At 67.9% G+C, this 17,451-nt stretch overlaps 2 protein-coding genes across 2 annotated transcripts in view; one reads left to right on the top strand and one right to left on the bottom strand.

Moving 5' to 3' along the window:
* Nucleotides 1-4,455: 4,455 nt before the first annotated feature.
* LOC142363765 (uncharacterized) lies at nucleotides 4,456-7,760 on the bottom strand. Its single transcript, XM_075440426.1, has 2 exons — nucleotides 7,616-7,760; nucleotides 4,456-6,779 (listed from the first exon to the last, which is right to left on the bottom strand). The coding sequence occupies exon 2, from the start codon at nucleotides 6,350-6,352 to the stop codon at nucleotides 4,901-4,903; it is 1,452 nt and encodes a 483-aa protein (XP_075296541.1). The 5' UTR covers nucleotides 6,353-6,779; nucleotides 7,616-7,760; the 3' UTR covers nucleotides 4,456-4,900.
* An 8,861-nt stretch (nucleotides 7,761-16,621) lies between these two features.
* Nucleotides 16,622-17,451, top strand: part of FZD9 (frizzled class receptor 9) — a 1,726-nt gene continuing 896 nt past the window's right edge. Inside the window, 1 exon segment of the mRNA XM_075440510.1 lies at nucleotides 16,622-17,443. Coding sequence (XP_075296625.1) covers nucleotides 16,622-17,443 — 822 coding nt within the window.

Here is a 17,451-nt window from a genome sequence, read left to right as displayed (position 1 = left end):
TAGCTTCGATCAAGTTGGTTTCCTTCTGGAGCAAAATCCGCTGTGTCCTCCCCTTGTCTCTCTGAACGTTGGCTTGTGTGGTGCAGCTGAGATTTAATAAACGCAAAACCAAATGCTTCTGAGTGAGGTGGTGGCAGGTAAATGCAAAACTAGCCAGAAGCCACGGAGGAGGAGGGACCTGGTGAGATGAAACGCTGTTTTTGTGGTATTTGTTCTACCTGTGTTTGGCTAGGGTGGATAATGTCTCCGAAGCATGATTCAGTGCCTTGTTGTTGACTTGCCGGGCAGGGAGGGTTGCCTGCGGTCGCTGTGCAATCCAAGTTGGCCCCTTCTTGGGAGAGAAATGTCTGAAGCGTTCTTGTTCTGCCAGCATCTTTATGGCTTTTGGATTTCTTACCACCACGCTCTGACAGTGTCTTAAAATAAAATGCTCTCTCAGTAGGATGTCCCAAAGAGGAGGAGGGAAAAAAAGGTTAGGAGAGCTTTGGGCTGGCAGCACCTTGCAAGCACGCTTCTGGAGCCGGCTGCTTGTCTACTTGTTCTGGTCCTCTGTGCTGCTGGAGGAAGGATGGCATGGCCCTGGGGAGGAGGTCAAGTCCTGCGGCGTGGCTTCGCTGGAAGACCTGAAGGGAGTGCAGGGTTTGGGTTTTGTCATCTGTCCCCTGAGAACAATCCAGTGGTTCGTGTTTTCCCGGATCTGCTTCTTTCCAGAAGCCTCCCAAGACCCTTTCTGACGGTCAGAAAGGAGGAGCGGAGTTGTATGATGCGAGTTCTTGTAACCGTACGCTGTGACGCTTTGTGCCGCTGAACAGCAGCTGGAAAGCGAGGGCTGCGCGGAAGGTCGTTGGCGAGGCTGAGCGGAGCTGGGTGGGCAGCTCGGATCACTCGCTCTGGTGAAGCGATGACAGGCCTGGGCGCTCGGCTGGGGGCTTCCCAGCAGCCTTGTCCACCAGCTGGGCCGCGCTCTGTTCCAGGAGGGCGTTGAAGCTGTCCCCCGTCCCGGTCGTCGGCTGGCGGCGAGAGCTGCTGGGTCCTTCGACAGCAGATGGCAATGCCACCCTGGGAGCGCGGTGACAGCAGCGAGTGGGTCAGGGCTCCATCTCTGACGGGCTTTAAATCTGAGTGTTGGTCTTTTTCTGTGCAAAGTGTTCTGGTAACTTCCTTGATCAGAAGCTGATGCCGCTTCCCTGCAAGAAGCAGAGAACTCTGTGCTTCTGGACTGTTGGGATGAGATCGGCCTGAAGACATATCACAGAATCACAGAATAGTAGGGGTTGGAAGGGACCTCTGTGGGTCACCCAGCCCAACCCCCTGCCGAAGCAGGGTCACCCAGAGCAGGCTGCACAGGACCTTGTCCAGGCGGGGCTGGAATATCTCCAGAGAAGGAGACTCCACAGCCTCCCTGGGCAGCCTGGGCCAGTGCTCCGTCACCCTCAGAGGGAAGAAGTTCTTCCTCATGTTCAGACGGAACTTCCTGTGCCTCAGTTTGTGCCCATTGCCCCTTGTCCTGTCACTGGGCACCACTGAAAAGAGCTTGGCCCCGTAAGATATATAGACATGGCCAAGTTTCCCAGCAGTGGAGAGCTGTGCCTTTCGTAGGAACATTAAGGTTGGAAGAAACCTCGAGGATCATCAAGTCCAACGGTCACGGAGCTTCCCCAGCCTTGCTCAGACCGGAGCGTGCTGGCGTTCCCCCGGCAGCCTTGGGGCGCGTGGGTCGAGCGAGCGGGGGCGGCTGGGTCTGCGGCTGGGCACTCGGTGCGTCCGTGTCCATCGATGCAGGACCTTCTGCTGCCCCAACGGCCAGGACAAAACTCGTTGTGGAAGGCGTCTCGCCTGGTGAATCCAACATGTAGAAACACACGTGGGCGAGGTGGCTCGCTGCGGCACGGTGAGGAGCTCTGCGGGTCTCGGGAAGGTCTGTTCCCGGGGCCGTCCACGCTGCGGGAGCGGCGGCCGCCCAGCCGGGGCTGGTGGCTGGTGTTTGTCCTAGAGCCTGTTTGCAGGCTGGGGGCCAGTTTGCTGCTGTGGGAGAGGTTTCCCAGGGTTAACTAGACTTTGGTGAAGGGCATTTTTCCATTCTTCTTTACCAAATAATGGCCAAAAGTTACTTTCCTAATATTTTTTTTTTTTTTCTTTTTAATTAAAGGAAGAAAAACAAACTGTCAGCCTCTGGGCAAAATCAGAGATGTGTTTGGATCTTGACTTGGCATTAAAACAGAAATACAAGTCCTTGAGCAAAACAGAAATCTGCAGAGCGCCACACTTTCTGGTTGTTAATCCAAAAATGCAGGCCTTTGAGAAGTTTGCTACTGGAATTTTATTTTTGGCCAAAATACCTCTTCTCTCCCCCCCGACGGTAGTTGGACAAACATCTTCAGCGCGTTCCCTGGAGAAACTGTTCCAAAGGTTGGTTACAGCTCAGAAGTGGTCTGGTGTTTCCAGTTGGGGTTCATCAGATGTCAGCTTGCAGCTCCTGAGCCCTGCCCAGCCGCTGCTCAGTTAAAATATTACCTGGTGGGGTCAGGCTCGATGTTTTCCCAGCGTGGGTGTTGAACCAAGACCGGGGATGCTGTGTGCCCTCAGCCCATCGATTCGGCTCCCTGGGCGGCCGGGCAACGCTGAAGCCTACGCGAGGCGTGACTCGGAGCCGCTGCGTGTCACCCGGGGGTGCTCCTCTGTGTCACCCGGGGGTGCTCCTCCGTGTCACCCAGGGGTCAGGTCTCCCAGCCCCCGTGCAGCACAGCTCCGTGCTGGCGAGCCCCCGAGGGACACGGACACCCCGGCGCGCGCTGACAGACGGTGACGTCCCCGGCACGCTGCGGGCTGTGCGATGGCGAGGGTAGGCTGCGGTCACCGGCACGTAACCAAACCACGGGGGATGGCAGAGCTGCAGGTGGGGTGAGACGTGGGGGGCGCGTGGGACCCCCTCGGCAGCGATGGGGACGCTGGAGGCACTGGTTTTGGCACCTGTGGTTGTGGTCTGAGCTCAGCCCTGCGGGCTGGTCACGGGTCCCCCCCCCCCAGCACAGGGTGCTGGGGTGGGAGATGCAGCCTCCAACCCTTCGTGCAGTGCATGGGGCAGACCAGGGGACGGGGACCCAAGACCCCTGTGGCGCTGGAGCCGCTCGCCTTGGCCGGGCACCCTGCGCAGGGAGGGACGGGGACAGGGGTCTCGCACCTCTTTATTCTGTTGGCAGAGTGGAAACCCCTTGGTGCTGCCAGCCACAGCCGAGCCCAAGCGGGCACCGAGTGCGCCGGCTCCGCATGCTCCGCTCCCCTGCCCCCTCGTTTGTCTTGGCAGGGGCTGGCGAACGAAGCCGGTTTAATTGGCAGTTGTGTTTGTGGCCAGCGTGTTATGAAAAGGTTTTCTGTCTCCCTCTGCAAGTTACCCTGAATATGTTTTCACTCTTAATATAATATTCACTTCATTATTAGCTGAAAGAGGCTCTTTTCAGAGAGGGTCCCCCCCCTGCCTTCTTCCAAAAATATATTAAACAGCCCCTTCATGCAGCGCTGCGCTGAGGGCCGGGATTGTCTGCCGGAGGGGAAGTGAGAAACCCGACGGTAAATGGGATTTACACAGAAATTCCTTTCTTCCCAGCGACCCGGCAGCGCTGGCTGCGGCGGCGCGGCAGCGCGAGGGGCTGCGGGTGCTGGAGGAGGCAGCCGGTGCTTACGGGGCAGCTGGGGCTGCGCTCGCCTTCCTCCCCCCGCAGCGGTGTTGCTCGGGGGGGGTCCGGCCCCCCCGGCAGAGCAGAGGCTCCCCAGGCTCTGCTGGCACCCTGTGCTGGCGTTTCCAGACGCGCACCCGTGCGACAGAGTCTGGGAGCCCCACGGGTGCTGCGCCGGCTGCTCGGCGTTCGGCAGCCAAGGTGTTCCCAGCACCCACAGCGTTTTGGGAGCTTGGTCTCTGAGGGGCGGCTTCAGGGGCGTCGGGTGCGGCTGGACCCCCACCTCGTCACCACGCTGTGCCCCTGCCCTTCTGGGCTCTGCAAAACCTGTGAGGTTTTGTCTCCAGCTTTGGGAGAAACTCCTGGGGCTGGGGTCTCGCGCAGAGCATCCAGCCGGGCTCCTGGGGAAGCAGCTCTGCTGGGCTCGGCGCAGGGCCCCCCCAGCCCGGGCAAGCTCTTGTTTTGGTTTTTTGGCACCCTGGGGGAGCCAGGCCTGGGCGTGGGGCGGCAGCGAGCGGCCGTGCAGCCCCCGGTGCCCTCGGCCCGGTGATGGGATCTCGTGGCTGGGTCGGGCTGGTGCTGCCCGGGGGCTCGGGCCGTCCCTGGAGCTGCAGCTTTGGGGGCTGCCAAAGGCAGGGGGACGGCTGGGCTGGGGCAGAAGGGAGCCCTGGGCTGGCACCTGGGCGGTGCTGGGATCCCTCGGGACCCCCGGATCCCTGCTCCATCCCTTGAGGAGCTGCCGTGAGAGCCCGGAGGAGCCTGGAGGAGCCTGGACCACGTTCTCCTTTTCCCTGCCTCAGCAGGGTGGGTGCCGCCATTCCTCGCCATCCTGCGAAACGCGTTAGGGCTGGTGCCGTGCGCTGGGGAGTATTCACGACGTGGCCCTAATTGGGAACAATTAGCAGTTGTTTCAGCAAACGAACGTCTGTTTGCTGTGGCTCCTGGGGCCGAGCGCTGTCTGACGGCTGACACGAGCGTCCCCATCCCGAGCAGGGACCGCGGCCACGGAGCTCCCTCGTGGTTCAGGACACTCTTGGGAGGAGTTTTCGGCTTGCGTGAGACTGTGCATCCCCGACCCCTCGGCCAGCTCCGCTTGTCCCTCTCCGGCGTAGCGGCCGTCCCCGCTGCGGATGCGAGCAGGGCACTGCGCCGGGGCTCGCTCCGCTCAGGCTGGGGATTGAGGCCATGGAAACGCTGCTGGAGCTGGGCTTGGCCCTCGGCACCTCTCATCCCTTCCGAGCTCCCGTTCTGGCTCTGCCGTGCCGGGGTTGAAGCTGCACAAGAGGCTGCTTGGAGTCAGCTGAAGGACTCCAAGGGGGGGGACAACGGTGGCAGAGAGTGCTTTGGGCAGGGGTAGCCGTGGTCTGTGGGGCAGCCCCCCAGCCCAGCACCCCAGATGGCCAGGGGTCTGTTCCCCTGCCGCAGAGCGGGGCTACCTTTGCCATACCCAGCACCAGCAGGGAACTGGGAGCTCCCTGATGCTCCCAGGCTTCTTGTTCCCTGCTTTTGGGAAAAGGTAAATCAGACTGGAGCGGGTTTTCCTGGCTGGTCTGTGCCCCGCTTCCCACGCACTCCTCGCGTCCTCGCCGCCTCTGCCCCGGGGAGGAGCCGCCTGTTGTGGAAGGTCCGACGGACGGAGCCGTGCTGGGCAGCCCGGGGGGCTCCAGCCAAGGTGGGCGAGGAGGTTGTGGAGGGAACACGGGCAAAAGGAGGCTCCGGATTTGCTTTAAAACAGGACCGAAAGGCGAGGGTGGGACCCTGCCCTGGTCAGGGGATGAGCAGTGCTGGGTGCGCTGCCCGGTGCGGTGCAGAAAGGGCGATTCCCAGCTCTGCTCCGTGCAGCGAGGCCGGCGGGGAGAGACGCCGGAGCTTCCCCGGCCTCGTGTGTCCCCGAGCCCGGCCGGGGAGGTCACAGAGCCTGGAGCAGCCGTGCCTACGCGGGCCGGGGGCTTGGAGCAGCGCAGGGAAGGGCGGAGGGGGAAAGCGCGGGGGCTTTGCCGGCAGCGCCGAGCCTGCCTTCCTGCCTGCTCCCCGAAACCCTCAGCGAGCCCCGAAACCAGCTCCCTGCGGCTTGGGGGGCTCTGGGTCCGGGGGGTGGGCAGCCCGGCTGGGGTGGGACGCAGCGGAGGCCAGGAGCTGAGTGACCTGTGGGCTGTGAGACGAAGGGGCTGAGGAGGAGGAGGAGGAGGAAGGTAGCCCGGTTGCTGGGGACCGGCTTGCTTTTCCATGGCCTCATATTTTCCTGCACTGGAGAGTTTGCAGTGAGGGCGGAAAATGTGGCGGCCAGGAGGGGAGAGAGGGCGGGAGGGGAGGCGAGCGGGGCCGGCGGGGAAAGGTTTGCTTTGCCAGGGCGTTTGGGGTGTCCAAGCCCGTGCTCCGCCGGATGGAGCTGGGGGGACATGGACGGGGTCCACGCCAAGCTGCGGTGGCTCTGGGGAGCGTCCCCTCCCCGGGGGCAGCGGGGACGGGGTTTGGTGGGAGGCAGGGCAGCGTGCCTTCCCGGCTCCCACGGGACGGGCTGGCAGCCCCGCGGGGCTCGGGGGACGCTTGGGGGGCTCGGGGGGACCCACCAGGCCCGGGGGCATGGGGCTGGGCTCCGGCGTGCTGCCGCTCCCCGCCGTGCGTCTCGGCGAGGACAAGCCGGGGCAGCCGCCCGTTTGCCACCCGAGGCCACCCATCTTGTCACGCAGACGTCCCAGAGCCCCCCTGAGCACCTCATTGCTGCTCTGGGGGGGTCGCAGCAGACCTGGGAGCCGTGAGCTGGGCACGGAGTGGCTTGAACCCGTCCGGGAGAGCAGCTGGGTTCTGCCCTCGGTTGCAGGCAGCCGCGGCGGTGCGACGGGACGTGGCGGTGTGACGGGACGTGGCGGTGTGACAGGACGTGGCGGTGTGACGGGACGTGGCGGTGCGACGGGACGTGGCGGTGCGACGGGACGTGGCGGTGCGACGGGACGTGGCGGTCCCTCAGGCCAGTGCCCGCTGCCCACCTAGAGGCATCTTTGTCTTCCAGTCCTGGTTTTTGGAAGCATCGAGGGCTGACGGGACCGGCTGGCTCTGCCTGCTGTTGTCAGCTCCGGGGTCATCGCCAGCTCCCTGCCGTGGGGTCTTGCCCGTGGGACAGGGAAAAAGGATTCAGGATGGAGCGGGGGGAGAAGGTAACTTGGGGTGCCCCGCAGCAAAGCGAGGTCAGGAACATGGCGGCTGAACACCCGGGGAAGAGGCTCGGCTCGGTTTTCACCCTCTGCAGACACTTCCATGGGCTCCTTTGGCCACGGTCTCGCATCACCGCAAGCGATCGCCCTGCCCCGTCTCTGATCCTTCCAGTCTCTTCCCTCCTGTCCCCACGGCTGTCCCCATCTCCCCCCTCCCACGTGCTCCCGGCTGGGCAGCAGCTTGCCTGCCCTCACCGCGTCCGGCTTGGGGTCCGCCAGCACCCGGCGAGCCGGGACCCGTGGTCCGGCACCGCTCTGGGGCGAGACCTCACCTCCAGGCGTTGCCCTCGCCAGCGACAGCGAGCGAGCCTTCGCCCTTCCCTGGCTCCTCCGGCGACGCAGCACGCGCCCGGGGGTCGGCGGGAGATGGGGACGGGGACAGCGCGGAGCTGTCCCAGTGCCAGGGGGGCCCGGGGGTGGGTGACGTGGTGGCACGTCAGAAAGCACCTTTGCTCCGCTCAGGACTCGTGCCTGAAGGCCAGCGGCTGCCGGCTGGGGCGAGAGCCTTCGCCGCGGGCGCCTGACCTTTACGGAAGGGTGGTTGGAGGGATGGAGGGAGCAGAAACCCCTGAAAGATGCTTTGTTTCGCACGAACTATATTTAGGCGCCATTGGCAAAACCCAAAAGTGCTGAGTTCTGCTGAATAAATACGGGAGCGCGGTGTTTTTTTCCCCCTGAGGAGAACGGGATTAGTGAGCGAACGGTAAATAGTATTTTTCTTTGACATACCTGAGGGTTTCCGTTCCAAGTTGCCGTCTTGAGCTCTCGAAGCCGCGATGCCGATGACGGACCCGAAGCGGCACGGCCCCATCTTGTGAAAATATTTTTTGGGAGAGGAAAGGAGGCAGCCGGCGTACCCACCGTGGTGCTGCCTTTTTTTTGGTTAAACTTTGCTTTCTGGAGTATTTGCGTAGATGTTTGCACGTTAGGCTGTTTTTAAACTAAAAGTAGGACGTGCTGGTGCCGCTCCGGTAGCAAAGTCCTTCCCCGGTGGGACGCGCGCCGCGGGCTCCCTGCCGGCACCCAGCTGGGGTGCCCGGGGGTCGGGGTGCCCGGGGGTCGGGGTGGTCCCTGGCTGGCCCACGCAAGGGTGGCGAGGAGGTCCCCTCCCTGGTCTGGAACGCCCTTGGGCCCTCTTGGGTTTAATTCTTTGCTGGTTTGGGTTCCCCCATGGCTGAACCCCGCCTGTCCCAGGGGTCCCGCTGGGATCGGGTCCGGACTGCCCCGCGGGGGGGCTGCGGGGTGTTTGCACATTGCTCAGGGGTGCAAGAGCCCGTCCGACCGGCCGGGCGCGGTGAGGAGCAGAGGGGCTGACCAGCAAACACCCGCTGGGACTTGAGGTCCCCCAGCCCGCGGCAGTGGGGGCCAGCGGGGCAGGAGGGCTCCGTCTCCCTCCCAAGCTGAGCAGAAAATCTTTTGCCCCAAACTTGTCAAATTCAGCGTCCCTTGAGCTGGCTCTGCCGGGTCGTCAGCATCTGTCCCGTGGAGAAACCAGGCGCTGGCGTGTTTCAGGTCCTCGCTGCGGCAGCCGGCCTGCAGGAGCTCTTCTCCAGAGAGGGCCACGGGGAGGCTGCGATGGACATTGTCGCGCAACGCAGCGCTCTGGTCAGGAGATCAGAGACGCGGCTGAAGAACTTCCCCTGGAGCTGCTCCCCTGGCCGGGTCAGAGGTGGTGGTCTCATGGCGTGCTCCCCGTGGAGAGGAGAAGATGAGGGAGCTCCCCTGGCCAGGTCAGAGGTGGTGGTCTCAGTGTGCTCCGCGTGGAGAGGAGAAGATGAGGGAGCTCCCCTGGCCGGGTCAGAGGTGGTGGTCTTATGGCGTGCTCCGCGTGGAGAGGAGAAGATGAGGGAGCTCCCCTGGCCAGGTCAGAGGTGGTGGTCTCAGTGTGCTCCGCGTGGAGAGGAGAAGATGAGGGAGCTCCCCTGGCCAGGTCAGAGGTGGTGGTCTCATGGCATGCTCCACGTGGAGAGGAGAAGATGAGGGAGCTCCCCTGGCTGGGTCAGAGGTGGTGGTCTCAGTGTGCTCCGCGTGGAGAGGAGAAGATGAGGGAGCTCCCCTGGCTGGGTCAGAGGTGGTGGTCTCACAGCGTGCTCTGTGTGGAGAGGAGATGAGGGGGCTGCCCTGGCTGGGTCAGAGGCAGTGGTCTCAGCGTGCTCTGTGTGGAGAGGAGAAGATGAGGAAGGTGCTCCAGGAGGACCCAGCTCAGGGAGGAGGATGCTGGTACCAGGTGGTATGTCAAGAGCCAGGAGTGACCCAACCTTGGGTAGGACCCATCAGAAGGAGGACTGTGACCGGAACATGGGCTGGTTTGGGGCCTGGGAAGAGAAGAAGCAGCGCAACGTGGCGTTTCCGGCGCTGCTGAGCTCTGCCCCGTGACAGGGAGGAGGACACAAGGGGGGGGTGCGCACGCTCAGCCAGTGCGAAGATGGGAGCCCCTCAGGCGGGGCTGCTCCAGCCCACTCGCGGCTCCTGGTCCAAACCTCGCCGGAGGAGCTGAAACCAACCCGACCCAAAAGCGCTGGAAGTGCTGCCATTCCTGTGGGGCCTGGAGGAAGGGCTCTGCCACGGCTCTGCCGAAGCTTGCCACGAGCACGTGGAGTACTGCATCCAGTGCTGGGCTCCCCAGTTCAGGGAAGATGAGGAGCTACTGGAGAGAGTCCAGCAGAGGGCTACGAGGATGATGAGGGGACTGGAGCATCTCTCCTACGAGGAGAGGCTGAGGGAGCTGGGCTTGTTCAGCCTGGAGAAGAGAAGGCTGAGAGGGGACCTTAGAAATGCCTCTAAATATCTGCAGGGGGGGGGTCAGGAGGACGGGGCCAGACTCTTTCCAGTGGTGCCCAGCGACAGGACAAGGGGCAACGGGCACAAACTGGAGCAGAGGAAGCTCCAGCTGAACCCGAGGAAGAACTTCTTCCCTCTGAGGGTGACGGAGCCCTGGCCCAGGCTGCCCAGGGAGGCTGTGGAGTCTCCTTCTCTGGAGATATTCCAGCCCCGCCTGGCCGTGGTGCTGTGCAGCCTGCTCTGGGTGACCCTGCTTGGGCAGGGGGCTGGGCTGGGTGACCCCCAGAGGTCCCTGCCAACCCCCACCATGCTGGGGTCCTGTGATTCTGAGGCCGCTGACCACCACGCCGACAGCCTCGCCAGCGGCGGGGACCGGTGAAAGGGCACCCGGGGTTACGGGGCACCCCAGGGAGGCTGCTGGGTGCCTCGAGGGTGCCCTGGGGACCCTCGGTTTGACTCGGCCACCAACCGGGCAGCGTGGGCCACGTGTTCACGCCGTTGCCAGCGAGGTCCAGCGCTCGCAGCCGGCTCCGCTCCTGCGGCAGCGCGGCCTCGGCTCTGCAGGGGGGCTCCCGCTTCCCGGGGGGGCTTCGGCCGTGTCCCAGCCCACGCCAGCTGGGACCGGCGCAGCCGTGCGCGGCCCGCGGCACCGTTCCGAGGCGGCAGAGCAACGCGGGAGCCGGGAGCGGGATGGGGATGCGGGACCGTGCTGCCAGGCCGTCGGCACGCGGAGCGGCGGCCGTGGGGGTGGCGGGGCTCGAGGTGCTCCCGCAGGTCCCAGACCGCCCGGGAGCAGGGTCCCGTCCCAGCCCAGCAGCGGTGCTGGGGGCCGGGGGCCGTGCCCGGACACTTGCAGCGGCCCCGGGGCTGCGGAGCTGCCTCCCGCAGGGCGTTTGCCAGGATTTCAGCTGCTCCGTGGAGGGTCACGAGGGACTTGGCGCAGACCCGGGGAGCGCAGACATCCTGGGGGACACCCCGGGACCCCCTGCCCCCTCCCGGGGGGCTCCCAGCCCCCGGTGCGGCGGGGCTCAGCCCCAGCCCGCGTCCTGCCTGGCTCCGGGCTGCCCCGTGGCTCTGCCCTTCTCCTCTGGATCGTATTTATTTATTTATACGGTGAAGGTAATAAAACTCCAGCAGGAAACGGAGGCGATTCCCTGCCATTCGCCGCAAGCCGGCCCTGCGCCGGGGCGAACAAGGAGCTGCATTGTGCGGCGCAGACCCGCCTGCCAGCGCCGAGCCGCGCGCGGGGCCGAGGGGCGAAGAAAGGGCCGTGTGTGTCGGTGCCTGCGCCGGGACCCGGGGCCGACACCCGGCTGCTCGGCAGCACCGCGGGACGGGGTGTCCGGGGGAAGAGCCTCCACCTCGGGGGACAAGAAGGGCTGGGGATGAAAGGGCTCCTGTGCTGGCTTGGGACACCACAGAGCCCGCTCCCAGCACGAGGCACCTCCTCGGGCTGCCTGGAAACTGGGGTGGGCACCAAAGGTCAGATGGGGGACGGACGGCTGCCCTGTAGCTGGGTCCAGCGGCTGTATGACCTGCTCTTCCCAGGGCTGAGCCAACAGGGAGGGAGCTCCAGCCCTTCACCTGCCTCCATCAGGTGGCTGCTGCAGGCTGCAGGTGCTGCCATCAGTAGGGTTCAGAGTGAACGCGTGCTGTCGAGGCTCGCCTGGGTCCTGTTCTGCCCCTAGAAGGGTCTGTAGGGGTGAGCGAGGTGGCTGGGGGCAGGACGTGGCTCAGCCCAGCTTTCCCTTTGGTGGGGAGGGGGTGCCCTCAGCCAGGGACGTGCCCCCAGCCCCCCTGAAGGCTGTGGGCAGCCCGTTGTGCTGCCAGCGGCCTTGCCAGCTGCTCTCACCAGCTAAAATACTGCATGGGGGGGGACGACAGTGCCCAATGTCCCCTCTCGTCCCCTCGCTAGCCAGCCCCCCGCCCTGATCCCAGCCAGGGCTCCCCGGGGCTCCTGGTAGCCCTCCCGCCCCGCAGCCCGGGGCTGCAGGTGGTCCCCGTCCCTGTGCCGGTCCCTCGGGCTCCCCGGGCTCCTGGGGAGTGGGGACGTGTCCTGCTGCCTGCTTCACACCCACGCTGTGTGGCCGGGGAGGTGGGCTGGCCGGCAGCAGGACTGTCCCTCCGTGTCACCCTGCTTGGGGTGGCCGCAGGGTGCCCGCGGCTCGCCAGCCGTGGGGTGACGGGGTGCCCGGCTGCAGCGAGCATCCCCGGGGAACCCGTGTCACCCCGTGGCCCCGAGTCCCGGCCACGGTGTCCTCGTGCCATGGGCTGGGGTCATCACCGCAAAAACAGGCAGGGGACCCAAGGCCAGGGGGTGACCGAGGAGCTGGGGGGACGCTGCTGTCACCCAGCTGCCTGCCGCTGCCCCTGGGGGACCCTCGGGGCGGGTGGGGGCCCCGGGGGGCGATGACGGGGTCGGGGGGGGTGGGTGCTGAGCACAGCATCCCCCGCGCTGCGGCCCCGTCACCTCGCCCGCGGCCGCGCGCTGCTCCTCGAGCCCCCGGAACCGCTCGCCCCGGGGGAAGCGGGTGAAAATCTCCCGTCTCCTGCGGGAAACCTCCCCGTGGCGGCGGTGCGGGGGCTCGGGCGGGGATGGCACCCCACTGCCCCGAGGGTTCCTTCCCCGGGGTCCCGGATGGGAGGGCAGGGTGGGGGTCCTGCGGCCCCTCGGGGACCCCGCGGAGCCTTTGGCGCGGCTGGGGAGCGTGCCAGCCCGGGCAGGTGGCAGCGGGGTGACAGCGTGAGGGGACAGCCCTGCCCTTCAGGGGACACGCGCCAGGGCCCGGGTGCCTCGGCGGCGGGTGGTGGGCTGTCCGTGGGGCACGGAGCATCGCTCGCCCCACGGCCTGGCGCACGCGTCTGCAGCCGCCCTCCGGCCGGGTGGGTGCCAGCCTGCGTGCCCGGCGTGGGGGGCTCCGGACGGACCCCTCCAGCTGTCCCCAGCCCGTCCGGCCCGGCGTCCCTTTGAAATCCAACCCGCTGGCCTTCCGCGCCGGCTATTCCTGTGAAATTCTTCGGGAAGGGAAAATTATCCCCCCCGGTCCGGATCCCTGCGGGGCGGTGCCATCGCCCTCGCTCCGGGCTGGCAGGGAGAGCCCGGGGGGCTGCGGGGCCCACGCTCGCCCCGGGCACGGCCGGTGGCCTGGCGCTGCCCCCTGCCCCAGACCTCCAAGGGGCCGGGGGCTCGGCAGGGCCTGGCGGGGAGGGCAGGGGGAGGGTGAGGGCAGCCGGCACCGGCCCCCCCGCCTCCGGCGTGGCCTGCCAAGGCTTGGTGGGACAGCACCCACGGTCCCCTCCCCAGCTCCATCACCCCGTCCCCAGCTCCATCACCCCCTCCCAGCTCCATCACCCCGTCCCCAGCTCCATCACCCCCTCCAGCTCCATCACCCTGTCCCCAGCTCCATCACCCCCTCCCAGCTCCATCACCCCCTCCCAGCTCCACCGCCCCCTCCCCTGCCCTGTTGCTCCCCCCCATCACCCCCACCCCCTGCTCCATTGGCCCCTCCTTGGCTCTGTCGCCCCTTCCCCAGCTCCACTGCACCATCCCCAGCTCTATTGCCCTGTCCCCAGCTCAATCACCCTCTCTCCTGCCCTATTGCTCCCCTCCTATCACCCCCTCCCTCTGCTCCATCAGCCCCTCCTCGGCTCCATCGCCCCCTCCCCAGCTCTATTGCCCCGTCTCCAGCTCCATCACCCTCTCTGCAGCTCCACCACCCCTCCCCAGCTCCACCACCCTGTCCCCTGACCTATTGCTGCCCCCCATCACCCCTCCCCAGCTCCATCACCCCCTCCCCAGCTCCACCACCCCTCCGAGCTCCATCACCCCCTCCCCAGCTCCATCACCCCCTCTCCAGCTCCACCACCCCCTCCCTGCCCTATGGCTGCCCTTCATCACCCCCTCCCCCTGCTCCATCAGCCCTCCCAGCTCCATCACCCCCTCTCCTGCCTTATTGTCCCCCTCATCACCCCCTCCCCAGCTCCATCACCCCCTCTCCAGCTCCACCACCCCTCCAAGCTCCATCGCCCCCTCCCCAGCTCCATCACCCCCTCCCCTGCCCTGTTTCTCCCCCCAATCACCACCCCCCCCTGCTCCCTCACCCCCTCCCCAGCTCCATCGCCCCCTCCCTGACTCCCACCCTGCTGTCCCCATCGCTGGCACCATCGGGGACCCCCCCAGCCCCTGCACCCCAGGAAGGACCCATCGGTGGCGGGGCGAGAGGGCCATGGCCGCAGCCCCTCTCCACCCCAGGGTGCTGGGGGGGGGGGTCTCTCCTCCTTGCTCGCCCCTCGCCGGGGCTCCCGCACAGGTGGGAAGCGAGGAAACGGGGCGCAGCGGAACCGCGGGCTCCCGCGACGCGGGCCGGACGGCGGCGCTGCCTCGGGGGGCCCGCCCGCGCCGGCTCGGGGAGCCCCTCTGCCCGCGTTGGTGCTGGACCCCCAGCCCCGGCCGCCGCCAAGGCCGTAAATCCGCCGCGCCGCTCTCCCCGGGGTCCTGCTTTGCTCCGCCAGCCCCGCTGCAGACTCCATGCGCGGCCGGGCGAGCGTCGCGCAGCCCCCTCGCCCGGGGACCCTCGCTCCCCAGCACCACGGGACAAGGCTTGGCCGGGGGTTTTGGGGAGCGGGGGCACCCCGGTACCCCCCGCCGCGGGGGGGACCGAGCCCCACGCGGCCTTCGCTGGCCCCGCCGCCGGCCCCCGGGGCTTGGGCAGCGCTCGGGGACCCCCAAGGAGGGGGTGGGGGTCGGGGGTCACCCCGGGGTGCGGGGTGGAGGCGAGGGGCGGCCGCTGCCCTGCGCCGAGAGGAGCCCCTGACGCCGAAACCCCCCCGTGTTGCTCTTGGCCCGGCTGCGGCGCCTCCGGCCAAGAGCAACACTGACACATTAAATTAAAATTAAATTAAAAGCCATTTATTTGTCCGTTTGTGCCCTGTGTCCCCCCCCCCCGTTAACCCTCCGCAGCCCGGGCAGGGTGGGGGTGGCACCCCGGGGTCCCACCCGGCCCTCGCTGGGTTCCGAGGGGTCCGGGGGTCTCCCGGCGACGTCCCCACGCCAGCGGGACGCGTTGGTGGCAGGGGCTGGGCTGGCCGGTGGCACCGCGCTCAGGACACGCGTCCCGGGGCTGGGGGGGGCTGGGGCGAGGGACCCCCGGGGACAGGTCCCAGCACCCCAACGCGGGTGCCACCGCCGTGGCCGCGACGTTGGGTGACGATTCGCCCCCAAAAACGCCCCGAACGCGACCGTTCCTCAGGGTGTGCAACCAGCAGCGTGGCCTCCTCCCGGGACGCGACGCCCCCGAAGCTGCGGCTCTGTGGCACCCCGGGCGGGGCTTCCTGGACCCCCCCCAAGCCCCCCCAGCCCCCCAAAACCCCCTTTCCCCAGGGCTCCGGAGCCGGGCGAGCCGTCGCCCCGTCCCGGAGGGAGATTCCAGGCTGACCTCCCGCCCCGGTGCGGTCACGGACACGCGGCTCCCACCGCGTTCCCTCGCGGGGCCGAGGCGCGGGCGGCGGCACGCGGCGGTGGGAACGCCGCGGTGCCCGTGCCCACCCCGACGGCAGCGGGTGCCGCGGGGCGTCCCGGGGACCCTGCCCCAGCTGCCCCCGCCGCGGCGGAGCCGCTGGTGGCTCTTGGCACCCGTGGGTGCCCCTAATGCCGGCCCGGGTGCCCTCGGCCCCCCGCAAGTGGGACGCTGGGGCTGGGGGGCTGCCAGCGCCCGCCGAGCCACGCTGACTGGGGGGTGTCCCCACCCGGGAGCTGCCTGGTGGCATCGCCGTGCCCGGCCGCCAGCCCCGGGTGACACCGGGGACGGGGAGGGGGTGCTGGGGCGTTCGACTGTGGGGGGCCACGGCGGGGGGTGAGGGGGGGTGGGGGTGATGCCTGCGCTGCCCTCCCGCTCCCAGTGCTGGTGTGGGTCCGGGTCCCGGTGCTGGTGTGGGTGCGTGACCCGGTCCCAGTCCCAGTGCCAGTTTGGGTCTGGGTCCTCGTGCCAGTTCCAGGTGTGGGTCCCGTCTCGGGCGCGGGTCCCGGTCCCATTCCCGGTGCCAGTTCCGGGTCCCAGTGCCATTCCCGGTTCTGGGTGCAGGTCCCGGTCCCAGTTCCGGTGCCAGTTCCGGGTCCTGGTCCCAGTCTCGGTGACGATCCCGTTCCCGGGGCCACTTCTGGGTGCGGGTCCCAGTTCGGGCACAGGTCCTGTTCCCGTTCCCGGTGCTGGTTCCGAGTGCGGGTCCGGTGCCGGTTCCGAGTCCCAGTGCCATTCCCGGTGCCGGTTCTGGTGCCGGTCCCGGTGATGGTCCCGTTCCTGGGGCCAGTTCCGGGTGCGGGTCCCAGTTTGGGCGTGGGTCCCGGTCCCGTTCCTGGTCCCACTCCCGGTGCTGGTTCTGGTGTGGGTCCCAGTCCCAGTGCCGGTCCCGTTCCCGGTCCCAGTCCCGGTGCCCGTTCCGGGGGCGGGTCCTGGTCGTGTTCCCGGTGTCGGTGCCTGTTCCGAGTCCCGGTGCCACTCCCGGTGCCGGTTCGGGGGGCGGGTCCCGGTTCTGGGGCGGTGCCGGTCCCGTTCCCGGTCCCGTTCCCGGTGCGGGTCCCGGTGCGGGTCCCGGTGCCGGTGCCGGTTCCGGGGGCGGGTCCCGTCCTGGCGCGGGTCCCGCTCCCGCTGCCCTCCCCTCCCCCCGCGGGGCCGTCCCTCCCGGCGCCCGCCCCGGGGGCGTGTCCCGGCGGGCGGGGCGGGGCGGGGCGGAGCGGGGGGGCGGGGCCTCGGGGCCGGCGGGCGCAGCCGGGCGCGGGGCGGCGCGCGGCGCATGGCGGGCGCGGGGGGCGGCGGGAGCAGCCCCGGCGCGGGGCCGCCGGCTCCGGGGCCGCAGCGGCGGCGGCGGCGGCAGCAGCGCGGGGCGGCGGGGCCGGCGATGGCGGCGTAGCGGCGGCGGGGGGGGGGGCGGGGGGCCGGGGCGGGGGGGGGCCCGGCGATGGCGGCGGGGCTGCGGCTGGCGCTGGCCGCGCTGTGGCAGCTGGCGGCGGGCGGGCGGGCGCTGGAGCTGGCGGGGCCGGAGGGGTCGCGGGGGCGGGCGGCGCGGTGCCAGCCCGTGGACATCCCCATGTGCCGCGGCATCGGGTACAACCTGACCCGCATGCCCAACCTGCTGGGCCACGAGAGCCAGCGCGAGGCCGCCCTGAAGCTGCACGAGTTCGCGCCGCTGGTGGAGTACGGCTGCCACGTCCACCTCCGCTTCTTCCTCTGCTCCCTCTACGCGCCCATGTGCACCCACCAGGTGAGTGCCAGCATCCCCGCCTGCCGCCCCATGTGCGAGCAGGCCCGCCACAAGTGCGTCCCCATCATGGAGCAGTTCAACTTCGGCTGGCCCGACTCGCTCGACTGCGCCCGCCTGCCCACCAAGAACGACCCCAACGCCCTCTGCATGGAGGCCCCCGAGAACGCCTCCGCCGCCGAGCCCCACAAGGGCCAGGGCATGCTGCCCGTGGCCCCCCGGCCGTGGCCGCCGGGTGCCGCCGAGGGCCGGGGACCCGACGGGCTGGGGGCCTGCGACAACCCCGAGAAGTTCCAGTACGTGGAGAAGAGCCTCTCCTGCGCGCCCCGCTGCTCGCCCGGCGTGGACGTCTACTGGTCACGGGAGGACAAGGACTTCGCCTTCATCTGGATGGCCGTCTGGTCCACCCTCTGCTTCGTCTCCACCGCCTTCACCGTCCTCACCTTCCTGCTCGACCCCCACCGCTTCCAGTACCCCGAGCGGCCCATCATCTTCCTCTCCATGTGCTACAACGTCTACTCCGTGGCCTA

This window comes from Opisthocomus hoazin, chromosome 20 (genome assembly GCF_030867145.1).
Source record: "Opisthocomus hoazin isolate bOpiHoa1 chromosome 20, bOpiHoa1.hap1, whole genome shotgun sequence".
Lineage (NCBI taxonomy): Eukaryota > Metazoa > Chordata > Aves > Opisthocomiformes > Opisthocomidae > Opisthocomus > Opisthocomus hoazin.
The sequence above is the reverse complement of the archived record's forward strand: the minus strand, read 5'-3'. Positions and strand labels throughout refer to the sequence as shown.

Bases quoted from the DNA above. Each gene is read 5' to 3' on its own strand.
- LOC142363765 (XM_075440426.1), bottom strand. From the start codon at position 6,352: ATGGGTGGCCTCGGGTGGCAAACGGGCGGCTGCCCCGGCTTGTCCTCG.